General features: G+C 40.5%; 1 protein-coding gene across 2 annotated transcripts in view; it reads left to right on the forward strand.

The window, feature by feature from the left end:
* IGF2R (insulin like growth factor 2 receptor) overlaps window positions 1-12818 on the forward strand; it is a 231858-nt gene that overhangs the window by 68444 nt on the left and 150596 nt on the right. For both annotated transcript variants that reach the window (XM_040429474.1, XM_040429475.1), the window contains exons 8-13: window positions 1575-1737; window positions 4074-4242; window positions 9769-9872; window positions 10347-10508; window positions 12125-12265; window positions 12368-12511. In XM_040429474.1, coding sequence (XP_040285408.1) covers window positions 1575-1737; window positions 4074-4242; window positions 9769-9872; window positions 10347-10508; window positions 12125-12265; window positions 12368-12511 — 883 coding nt within the window. The remainder of the gene's footprint in view (window positions 1-1574; window positions 1738-4073; window positions 4243-9768; window positions 9873-10346; window positions 10509-12124; window positions 12266-12367; window positions 12512-12818) is intronic.

Genomic DNA, 12818 nt, shown 5'->3' on the forward strand with positions numbered 1-12818 from the left:
TGAGGTTGCACATGGGTTTCTGCAAACCCTATTCAGATGATTGAGACGGTCGCATAATTTTCTGGAACGAATTTGCCGCCTGTGAAATATACCCTTATAGGTGACTTCCATTACCAGTCAAAAGGGGTTGTCCAGCAGTATTAATCTATATAAGACTCACAGAGGTTAAAAGTAAAGAAGCCACCATGCCATCGCAGCTGCCGTTTCGACACTGTTTTGTGCCTTCCCAGTCCCATACCAGAAACACCAGTTACTGGTTGAGGTAGGTCACCACTATGGCAATTGACAAAACAGAATAACAGTGGCATGGGGGATGGTGTATACTGCAGTGAGGGTTAGTATTGTTTCTTTTTACTTTTTTATTATATATATATATATATAATATATATATATATATATATATATATATAATGTACAGTACAGACCAAAAGTTTGACACACCTTCTCATTCAAAGAGTTTTCTTTATTTTCATGACTATGAAGGCATCAAAACTATGAATTAACACATTAACACATGGGAACTCCTTCAAGACTGTTGGAAGACCATTTCAGGGGACTACCTCTTGAAGCTCATCAAGAGAATGCCAAGAGTGTGCAAAGCAGTAATCAAAGCAAAAGGTGGCTACTTTGAAGAACCTAGAATATGCCATATTTTCAGTTGTTTCACACTTGTTTGTTATGTATATAAATACACATGTGTTAATTCATAGTTTTGGTGCCTTCAGTGTGAATCTACAATTTTCATAGTCATGAAAATAAAGAAAACTCTTTGCATGAGAAGGTGTGTCCAAACTTTTGGTCTGTAGTGTGTGTGTATATATATATATATATATATATATATATATATATATATATATATATATATATATATATATATATATATATTTATATATATTTATATTCTGCTCAAAAAAAATAAAGGGAACACAAAAATAACACATCCTAGATCTGAATTAATTAAATATTCTTCTGAAATACTGTTCTTTACATAGTTGAATGTGCTGACAACAAAATCACACAAAAATAAAAAAAATGGAAATCAAATTTTTCAACCCATGGAGGTCTGGATTTGGAGTCGCACTCAAAATTAAAGTGGAAAAACACACTACAGGCTGATCCAACTTTGATGTAATGTCCTTAAAACAAGTCAAAATGAGGCTCAGTAGTGTGTGTGGCCTCCACGTGCCTGTATGACCTCCCTACAACGCCTGTGCATGCTCCTGATGAGGTGGCGGACGGTCTCCTGAGGGATCTCCTCCCAGACCTGGACTAAAGAATCTGCCAACTCCTGGACAGTCTGTGGTGCAACGTGACGTTGGTGGATAGAGCGAGACATGATGTCCCAGATGTGCTCAATTGGATTCAGGTCTGGGGAACGAGCGGGCCAGTCCATAGCATCAATGCCTTCGTCTTGCAGGAACTGCTGACACACTCCAGCCACATTTTACTGATAGACCACCGCTTTAATTGTGCTTAACCTATTGTACCTATTCTTATGGTCTTCTGTTTTTCGTACTAAATGAACTGCTCTTGCGTATTTTGGAAATATGGAATAATTTTTTTTTTTCTTGTAGGTTACTGACCCCAAACTAACAGCAAGCAGCAATTGTCGCTATGAGGTGGAATGGGTTACAGAGAATGCGTGTCACGTAGATTACTTAGAAAGTGACAATTGTACACTCTTCAGCAAGAAAAGAGGAATTTTAATTGACTTGTCTCCACTCAGAGAAAAACCAGGTCAGATTTAGTGTCTCTAGTTTTTGAACAAAAGTAGTAGTAAATGCCTTACAAGTAGCTAAATTAAATATACCTTGTTTTCCACTTTACAAGACCCCCCCCCCCCCCCCAAAAAAAAATGTGCATCTTACAAAATGAATACTTACTATTGAGCACTTAAATTATGAAAGCGCTCACTAGTACCCAGAAGGCGCAGGGTGAAGTGACTGTAGTGCTGTACTCATTGCTCCCTGGTTTTCTCTAGGCCCTGTGTGTGCACAGTGTCAGTATGTAACGATACGTCCAAGAGCCAATGGCCTGTACAGCTTGAGCAAACTTTTCCGGACGTAAATGACAATCGTGCTGTATAAAAATGCGTCTGTGTCCAAAAGAATATTACCTTAAATGTAAAGGGAATATGTAATCAGAAAATGATCTATTGTTTATTTTGATTTTATTAAAAATAAATTCTGGCCACTAAGCCTAATACAGTGCCTACACTTTCTGGTCTGTACAGATCACTTTTCAGCAGTCATCTCATTATCGTCACAGGCAGGATTGCAATGCAAGGTAGCGCCTATATGTAGATGACATGGGATCAACCAGTCCAAATAAATGGCATCAGATCTTATACACTCCCCCTCACTGCAGAATGTTCTCTGTATAAGGCCTCATGCACACGACAGTTGTTTTTTGCGTCCGCCAAAAAAAATTGATACGGCATCTGTTTTTTTTTTTTTTTTTGGAGGATCCGTTTTTTCCCCCAGATCCTTTGTAATAAAAGTAGGACATGCACTATTTTTTTTGCTGAAGGAAAACAAGGACAACGGACGCGGAACACAAACGAATGAATAATCAGCATTTTTTGGCTGACACATTGAAATGAATGGGTCCCCATCCTATCCGCAAAAAAAAACGCAACGGAGGCCAAGAAAAACAACTGTTGTGTGCATGAGGCCTAAGTCACATATTATGTCAAGAAAACTCTCTAATAGAAGACAATTCCTGTCTATTGTGCCTGTACTCCATGTGACTGCTGTAAAGCATATCTTCATATGCTGTTAACATTAGCTCGGGCAAGATCGCTCCCCACATAATTATCTCTAGAAAATAGAATAAAAAATGCACAATTAATTGGTAAACACATAGGTGAGATATTCCTTTAAATTCACACAAATTATTAAGCCACATATCTCCTCCTATCTGATATAAGCTCTAGTCCTAATATGACATGTTACATAGGGATGAAACCCAGCGTCTGGTGATGTCTATGCGTTCCAGACATCAGGCTGTAATTGACTGCAAAGGATTTGCAACCAAGTATTAAAAAGTAAAAGTTTGATTTATGATTATTATTGTCCCAATACTTTTGGTCCCTTAACAAGTGGGAGGCACATATGCAAACTGTTGTAATTCCTACACCGTTCACCTGATTTGGATGTAAATACCCTCAAATTAAAGCGGACAGTCTACAGTTAAAGCACATCTTGTTTGTTTCATTTCAAATCCATTGTGGTAGTGTATAGAGCCAAAAATGTTAGAATTGTGTCCATGTCCCAATATTTATGGACCTGACTATGTCCTTTTCACTGTTGACAGTGAAGGTGATAATCGGGTTAGAGGCATGGCACACTGATTTCTGTATTTTGTAAGCTGAGAAGGTTGCCATGACTGTCATAATGGAAATCATCTCCAACACTTGCCTGATTCTACTAGATCAACTTTATTAGAAAGATGTTCCCAAAAACCGATCTCAGATGGCATTTTCCTTATTCTGGTTTGTGTCTAGTGGCTAAACATGGGTTATTTGAGCTGCTGGAATGAGGATTGGCCTTATGTCCTTCAGTTCCTCCAGTGGTCTATGCTGGATTTTGCAACTCCATCTTTACCCAGCCTGATTACTTGTCTGTTCCTTCCAATGTTAAGGAAGTGGTGGTCCAGTGTAGTTTGTTGCCTTTTCTTCATCCTGAATGCAAAACCTGGCCATCAGGAGTCATCTTATTTTGTTAAAGTACTAATGCGACTTGTTACAGAAAAGCCTTTATCAGCCGATTTTTTTGTAATGCTGCTGTGAATGTTCTACAGAACAGACCTTATGAAACCTTCTGCTCTCATATTCATGTGATGTGCATTGTACTTAACAACGCTTCCATTAGTAATGTTCCAATTTCCTCTACTTTGTCCTTGCTTCCACTGGTTAGTCTCCTTGTTTTTCTGAGACCATTCCTAGATTTCAGTTTTTAGCTTTGACAAGCGCAGTGTTTTTTTGTCTTATGTACCTCTTGACTGGCTTTTAAGTGACCCAACTTTACAAGAATAATGTTCATGAATGGAATTTCTTTTCTCCTGTTTTGTAGCAAACCCTTACCATGCACAAGATCCAAAGGGTGAATATACGTATTACCTGAATGTGTGTGATAAGATTTCGGAAGGCGGATGCTTAGTTGACAGTGTTTCATCTTGTCAAAAGATCATGTCAAATACAATTGCTAAGTCTGCAGGTTCCTATAAAAATCAAACTCTCAGGTATGTTAAATCTGCATATTACCTTCTGCTAAACTCAAGTACTTTTATTTTTGCTCACTCTTCCATTAACGTGTTTTAGAGGCATCGCGCCGTTGAATGTTCAATAAGATAAGGAAATTAATTGTTTGAAAAAAATCTGACATTTTATTTCCTGCTCTGAAAGTTAGTTCCCAGGATCATCTGATGACGCCAAATGCACAGTAAATGGTCTACGATTTGGGCCTTCTGATTTTCGTTAGTCTCACTGGTTATTCTGTGTGATACTTAAAGGGAACTGAGGGCAGAATAGTGTTGTGACAGAACTATTGATTTCGGCAGTCTGTCACTTCTGTGATGGCAGTCAGTACTTTAAGAGTCCTGACATCCGTAACTTTGCAGGATGCGCCAGTGCTGTAAGGGAGAGGAGGCTCAATATTCCCATCCTCCCCGGCTACCGCATGATGTGTGACAGGTTTTGTTTCTGTTGTCATAAGAAAGAAACCTGTCACTCATCGTCCTGAAGTTGGGGAGGACGAAACACTGACCCTTATCACACTCCTCTCTCTCGCAGTGGTGTCCGGCATGCTAGTACTCTAAAAGTACTGACTGCATTACAAAGTGACAGAACGCTGAAATCGGGGGTCCTGTCACTACACCATGTTGTCTTCAGTACAGCTGACAGGTTTCCTGTTAGCAGGCCATACACAATAGATGATTGTCGGCCCATCTGCTGATTTCGGCAGTACCGGGCAACCATCTAATGTATATAAAGACCCTGTACATTTATTCTCTGGGAAGATAAACTGCGACCAGAGTTGTCTGGCAGTGGCTTTTTCCCCTCACCCATGAAGCCACCCATGCGAATTAGGACCTCCCATCCAGGAAAGGAAACCTGAAGCGATAAAATGGTTCACACCCCCACCACACCTCAGTGATTATAATAAACCTATCCCTGGCGGCGTAAGTCTCCTGGGGGAGCCGTCGCCTAAGTCTGTCCTGCTTCCTGCCTCCTCCCAAGCCTCATTGAGGAGCTACTGTGGCAGTGTTCATATGGCTCCCGGTCCATAGTAGTGCGGTGGCCGGCGTCCGACTTTTAAAATGGCGGAGCATGCTCCCGATGCGCTCCACTTCTTCCGGCGCATTGAGGCAGTTTCCGGCAGCGCTGACCGGAATGGGGAGGGCTCACCTGCCTCATGGATTAGGTGTTTTTTGGGCCTGGTGTTAAAAGGAGCCGAGGTGCGTAATAAGTTGGCAGCAGGAGGGGACAGCCAGCCTTGGTGCGCACACAGTGCTGTGCAGGATCTGGAGCTTCCACAAAAAATCTCGGAACCAGGTGACGCCGGACGCGCCTATCCGTTGGAACCCTCGAAGCCTACGAGCCTGGTATTGGACCTGAGGAGTGGGGAAGCTTGACTCTACGAATTGGTGAGATTGATCCTCTACTAATACATTTGGGTGTTTGCTTTTTTGTAGGTAGCAAAAACACCTAAGAAATCTTCCGGCAAAACTAAACATAAAGAATGTGGAGGATGTAGAGTAGCGTTGTCCGCTTCATATGCTAAACCACTATGTCAAGCTTGTCAGTGTAAGTTAGTCATGGAAGAATCCCATAGCTTATCTAAAGCTATTAAGGCCTTGGTTTGATCTAAAGTTAAGTCTTCCTTTAAATCCTTCAGTCGGGGCCGTCCGAAATTGCCATAAAGGCGTACCTATAACATGGACTCTGATTCTGATCTTTTTGGCAAAGACGAAGACATAGAATCAGGTCAGGATTTATCTTCTGATTTTATGTCTTCAGATGAGGATTCAGCGGGGAAAGCGCTATTTCCACCTGAAGATATTGAGCCTTTGTTAAAACCCGTGAAAACCACAATGCAATTGGAGGACGTAAAACAGCCTAAGACTATCGCTGACCAGGTTTTTGAGGGCCATGGCTCTAAACGCCATATAGTTTTCTCCGTTCATAAGAACATAGAAGCACTGATTAAGAAAGAATGGAAAAGCCCTGACAAATTATTTTTATACCGAATTCTGTTAAGAAAAAATATCCATTTGAAGAGTCAGTGGCGGGCGTATGGGACAATGCTCCCTCTGTAGATACCCCTGTAGCTAAAATAGCCAAAAAATCGGCTCTTCCATTTGAGGATTTAGGCAGTTTAGAAGACCCTTTAGATAAAAGAGCAGACGTTTATCTTAAACGTACTTGGAAATGTGCCTCTACAAGTCTCAGGCCGGCCATTGCCGCCTCTTGGATCTCCAAGTCATTAAGACTATGGTTAGGTCGACTAGAATCTCATATTAGAGACAAAACTCCTAGAGAGGACTTACTATCCTCCCTCCCAACCTTCCAAAGGCAGCAGATTTCCTTGCAGACGCTTCTACTGATGTGGTCTGTTTTGCTGCCAGAGCAGCTGCCATGTCAAATGCAGCAAGGCGTGCTATTTGACTTAAATCATTAAAAGGGGATCAAGGGTCCAAGTCTAGACTTTGCTCTGTCCCATGTGAAGGTTCTAGATTGTTTGGTTCCTCTCTTGATGACATCTTAGAGAGAGCCTCTGACAAAAAGGGGTTTCCGGTTCCCCCCAAAACTTCATTTTTATTTTTTATTTTTTTCGTAAATCCCAGGCCAGTTTTAAAAGACAGAGGGGTAGGCAAAGTAATAGAAGTGAAAGAGAAAAATTTCCTAAAAGATCTGGGGTGTTTTTGTTTAAAACCCAGGAAAACAGACCAAAAGACAAACAGCAATGACGCCAGAAGTCATGTGGGAGGAAGACTGTCTCAGTTCTTCCCAGCCTGGACGTCCATTTCTCAGAACAAGTGGATCCTAAGTGTAGTAGAAAACTGATTCCGGCTAGAGTTAATTTCTCGTCCAAAAAATTTTTTTTACACAGTTCGTCCCAGAAATCCGGAAAAAAGTTAAGCTTTAAAATCGGAGATTTTTTCTCTTTTAGACAAGGGAGTAGTTTGTCCAGTTCCCAAGACAGAGAGGGGCAAAGGCTTCTATTCCCCTTTATTTTTAGTGAAGAAACCAAATGGAACATTCAGGGTTATTTTAAATCGGAAGAAACTGAACAAATCCCTGGTCTACTAGAATTTTTGAATGGAGACGGTAAAAGCAACTGTGAACCTCCTCTTCAAAGATTGCTGGATGGCAAGCCTGGATCTTTTCCAATCCATTCCTCCTCCCAAAAGTTTTTAAGAACAGCAGTCTGGGTTCAGGGGAAATTGCTGCATCTCCAATACAGAGAGCTTCCCTTCGGTGTAGGACAAGCTCCAAGAGTCTTCATCAAAGTGGTAGTGGAGTTGGCGGCTTTTTTAAGACAGTCAGGAATTACTCTGGTGCCCTATCTAGACGATTTTTTGATAGTCTTTCAGTCAAAAGAAGGGCTAGAAAAAGATGAAATTCCTCTGGTCCACTTTAGAAAATCTAGGATGGATAATCAATTGGACAAAATCAAATCTGATTCCTTCTCAAGTTTGCGTTTTTTTGGGGATTCAGTTGGACTCCTGTTTACAAAAAACATTTCTTCCACCTCAAAGGAGAGTGTCGATTATGGAACAAATATGGTCATCTGAAGGGGAAGGAGAATGTTATAGCGGACTTCCTTAGTTCAGTTTCCATAAAACAGGGAGAATAGTGTCTGAACAAAGAAATATATTTTTGCAGATAGTCCAGAAGTACGGTCTTCCTACAGTGGACCTTTTTGCCTCAAGAGCCAACAGGAAGGTAGAATTTTTTTTTCTCCCTCAATCATTTGGACATCCCATCAGCAGTGGACGGGTTAGCACAGGACTGGAGCCAAGAATTAGGGTACGCCCTACCTCCATTTTGCCATTATCAAGTATTGAAGAAAGCAGAGAGAGAGGAAGCCTCTGGTATTCTGATAGCTCCAAAGTGGCCCAAGAGTCCTGGTATTCGAATCTTCTGAGGTTGGCAGTACAGCCTCCATGGTCCCTACCATTGAGAGAGGATCTTCTTTACCAGGGTCTGCTAGTTCATCCCAGCCCAGAAGTCTTTCATCTTTCAGCGTGGATTTTGAAAGGAAAGTCTGGTCGGGAAGGGGATGTAGTTTCCTAAAAGTAATGGTTACCTAAAAAAAAAAAAAAATATATATATATATATATATATATATATATATATAATATATATATATATATATATATATATTAAAATTTTGAATATTTTTTTTCTACCTTCCTAGGTTAGAACCCAGATCCCTTTAAATCTCCAGAAATGCCAAGGATACTAGATTTTTTTTACAAGCAGGGCTAGATGGGAATCTTAAGGCTTCCACACTAAAGGTTCAGATGGCTGCTCTAAGTTATTTATTTCATTATATGTTAGCTGATCATCCATGCATTAAAAGATTCTTCTCAGCAGCCTCCAGGTTACATCCTTCCTTAAGACCATTGTCTCCTCCCTGGGATTTGAATACTGTTCTTTCGGCCCTATCTCAGAAGCTGTTTGAACCATTAAGTGAAATCTCTATCAATATGCTTTCTTTTAAAATGGCCTTCCTTCTAGCAATAACCTCAGCTAGACGGGTATCTGAAATTCAAGCTTTTTCTGCTTTCCTTCCCTATACCACGATTTAGGAAGATAAAGTGATCATTAGACCAATTCCATCTTTCCAGCCCAAGGTGGTCTCAGATTTTCACAGATGTGATACTACCCGCTTTTTGAGGTTTATTATAATCACTGAGGTGTGGTGGGGGTGTGAACCATTTTATCTCTTCAGGTTTCCTGTCCTGGATGGGAGGTCCTAGTCGCATGGGTGCCGTCATGCCGTTTTTTCAAGAAAAACAATTACCGGTAAGAGCAATTATTGTTTTCCCTTCTGAGCCTTCGGAATATGGTTGGGAGGGATACCTGTTGGCCAAGCAAGCATTTTCATTTGACAGCTCTCTAATTTGTATGGTCACCCTCAGTTATACAATTTAGAACTTTTCAAAAATTAACACACCACATTAATCGTGACTCAATGGATGCGCTGACTGTTTCGTCTAATAGGTCCAAACAGTCCCCAGTGGATTCCATTGACTTTATTGGAATCCATGTGTTTTTTCATTTTCTTGATGATGACTCCACTGCTGCACGCCAAACTACACCTGATGGAACCTTTGAGGGTTATTCTATTTCAGAAATCAGTGAATGTGTTACTATATTCTCTCATGTAGTCCATATGTAGAGCCAATTTGCCCTGAATCTGTTAATAATTTTATCATTTAACTTTTAGTTCCTTTTCAGGTAAATCATGCATTTCGAGCTGCTTTGCTAGAAGTACAGTCAAGTGGTTAGCTAGTGATGCAGATACGGTCTTCTACAGCTTTTAGCGTGCAATTGAAACATAGCAATATATATCATATTTGAAAATGTAGTCCTATTCATTGATAGGAATATAGTCGTGGTTTGTCTAAGTTGTCGTTTTTTTTTTTTTTGGTTCTGCTAAGCATGTGCTTCTTTTATTCTAGTCACGTGTCATTTCTTATGTTTTCATTCAGTTTCTATTGAAATAAATACCTTCTTATCAATCATTTTCTCTATAGATTTTCTGATGGGGATATAACTTTGACATACCCTGGGGGAGAAACATGCGGCTCTGGTTTCCAGCGTATGACTGTTATTAATTTCATTTGTAATGAGACTGCAGGTAAGAGTAACAGCAGCCATCTTGTTTTTGTATGTTCTGTATAATAGTAAAATATATGCATATTCAGATACTGATTTATTTAAAAGCGTGATCTGTATTGACCTAAAAACTGATGACAGACTATCTCCACTTGTTGTTTTTTTTTGACCCCCTTCACATGCTTCAGAAAATAAATCTGCATGGATTAAGCACCCCACAATAAAAAAAATACATTTACATATTGGCAAAACAGAATTCTACTTACATTGCACCTCAAACTGCACATCCATGGCAGAAATCCTAGTGTCAGCCTCAGATTATCGCCGCCTATCCAATCCGATTTTTGGACCTTACAAGTTTGTCCTATAATATTTTCACACCCAGCGGTAGAGGTGCTTTTTTTCTCCCAGGACTCTTTACCTTTCTGATAGAATCTATGTTTATGGCAAAATATCCTGATTCTAATACTTTTTTTTTATTTATTTTTTATTCAAGTGAATGATGGAAAGGGATTGCCCGAATTTCAGAGTGAAGCCGACTGTACCTATTTCTTTTCTTGGCAAACCAAATATGCTTGTCTGAAAAAGAAACAGGACATGTGCTATGTCGAATCCAAGAAGAAACAATACAACTTGTTTAATTTGATGCGCACTGCAGGTAAGAGAATCATATCAGTTTCGAATATTCAGATTTGTCTACCAAATCCTCTTTCCATACACCTTAGATGAATGTTGGTCACACCCATTGATATCGGCAGGACTGACTGATCTCATGTGTCTGAGGGTGTTCTACCCTTTTAGGGCTCATGCACATGACCGTATGCATTTTGTGGTCCGCAAAACACTGATCCACAAAAAATGCGGATGACGTCTGCGCGTATTCCGTATTTTACGGAACGGAACAGCTGGCCCCTAATAGAACAGTCCTATCCTTGTCCGTAATACGGACAATAATAGGACATGTTCTATGCATTTGCGGAACGGACATACTAAATGCGCATGGAGTCATTTCCATTCTTTTTGCGGACATGTAAACAAAATACGTTAGTGTGCATGAGTCCTTGCCCTGATGGCAGATTTTGGGATAAAGGAGGATTGTGAACCCCAAACTTCAATATGTCTTTGCCCTCAAGGGCGAGGCAGTGGCTTATTCCTCTCTCGGGCAAGTTGTAAAAGTTAGTTTGGGAGATGTCCGAACTCTGGATCCCCCACCGTGCTGGGAACGAGGGGGTTGAAATATTTGTTGTAGGCTGGAGAGCAGAATGGGCATGTTGCGTTACTCTCCCTACAGATGAATGAGAGCATTGAAAACAACTGGTAGCGTTTATTCATCTGTTTCTGTCGCTGTGATTCCCAGTGAATGGATTCTGCCGTTTTATAAGCAACACTTTTGGGGGAATATATCAAAACTGGCGTGAAGCAAAATTGGCTTAGTTGCCCATGGCAACCAATAAGATTACACTTTTAATTTTCCAAAAGAGCTTTGAAAAATGAAAACCGGAATCTGATTGGTTGCTCAGGGGCAACTAAGCCAATTTTCCTATTACGCCAGTTTTGATATATCTCCCCTATTGTTACATCATAGACTTTTCTAACTAAAGTCCAAGTCGAGGAAAGTCTATGCAATACCTTTTTAGTGAATTTTTCCATGCATTTTTCACAAAGTCTTCCAGATATTCTCGTACTAATAAAATCACCACCTTGAAAAGTAGGTGTGTGAAAAAATTGAGGCTTTGAAGAATTTAAAGGCGGTTCCCATCTTATAAAGTAACAGCATATTGCTAGATTATGCCATCACATTATAATACCAGGGGACTGACCTCTAGGACCCCCAATAATCTTAGAAATGACGGGGGAACAGAACTGCATCCCTATCTGGGTTTCCCCACGAACACTGGTGCCCATGGCTGCCTCGCTGGCCCCATTTACTTTATTGAAGCCTTGCTGAATTTCCCATCCACAGTAGGTCTGAAGGGGGCGCAACACTAAATCAGTGCAGTGACTGCTTCATTTTCAGGATCTTTCCCAGTAGTCAGACACCTACCAATAATAAAGTGCTTGTATATACTAGCGATATACCATTACTTTATAATACTTTTATCATTGGCCCCTAATTTTAGCTTGACGGGTAAATTCCCACTAAAACCTTACTGCAAGATCTCTCCAATAGGTATATGACTATAAAAATCCAGCATTTGAAATGATAGAGAGGGGGGATGAATAATTCTGATTACAAATGATAAACCTCTAACCCATTGATTTAATTCATTTCAGAATCCAGTGATGCGCAGAACTGGGAGGCAGTAAGCCTGAAGCCGTCGGATAAGAGTCGCTTCTATATCAACGTCTGTCATGATATCCTACAGACGGGAGAGGCCAGTGTCTGTGAGGACGATGCAGCCGTTTGTGCAGTGGGTAAGGGTGCATTTATGGCATCAATGTTGCTGTTTCACAGCATTTTTGATATTATTTAGAGCTTTGTTTTTATTATCTCGGTTTCACTTTTATGCTTTTCAGGTCCCGGTGTCAAGAAAAACTTAGGAAAGTTTCAGACTCAACCAGAGCTTGTTAATGGGCACATTGTGCTTGAATACACAGATGGGTCACCCTGTGCAGGAAACAAACAAATTCACACCAAAATCATACTTATGTGCAGCCCAGGTACCTGCTAGAAGAAGTTTGCTGATTTGGTAGTTTTTATTTATGTTGATTTGGTTTAAATGCTGATATATACTTTAATATTAACATCTGCTCTATGGCATTCAGCTACAGGTATTGGGAGTATACTAGCCGATCTGGGCAGAAAGGAAATGATCATAGCCAACATTTATTGTGCTAAATGTCTTACTACTCAACAATTGGGAGGGACCCCACCGAACCCTTGAATGGGAGTCCTAAGCCCGCCGTAGAAGGAGGAGCTCTGTACTCCACTATCTCCTTCAGCCCCATAGGCTTTGAATGGAGCAGC

Source organism: Bufo bufo, chromosome 4, assembly GCF_905171765.1.
Source record: "Bufo bufo chromosome 4, aBufBuf1.1, whole genome shotgun sequence".
Taxonomy (NCBI): domain Eukaryota; kingdom Metazoa; phylum Chordata; class Amphibia; order Anura; family Bufonidae; genus Bufo; species Bufo bufo.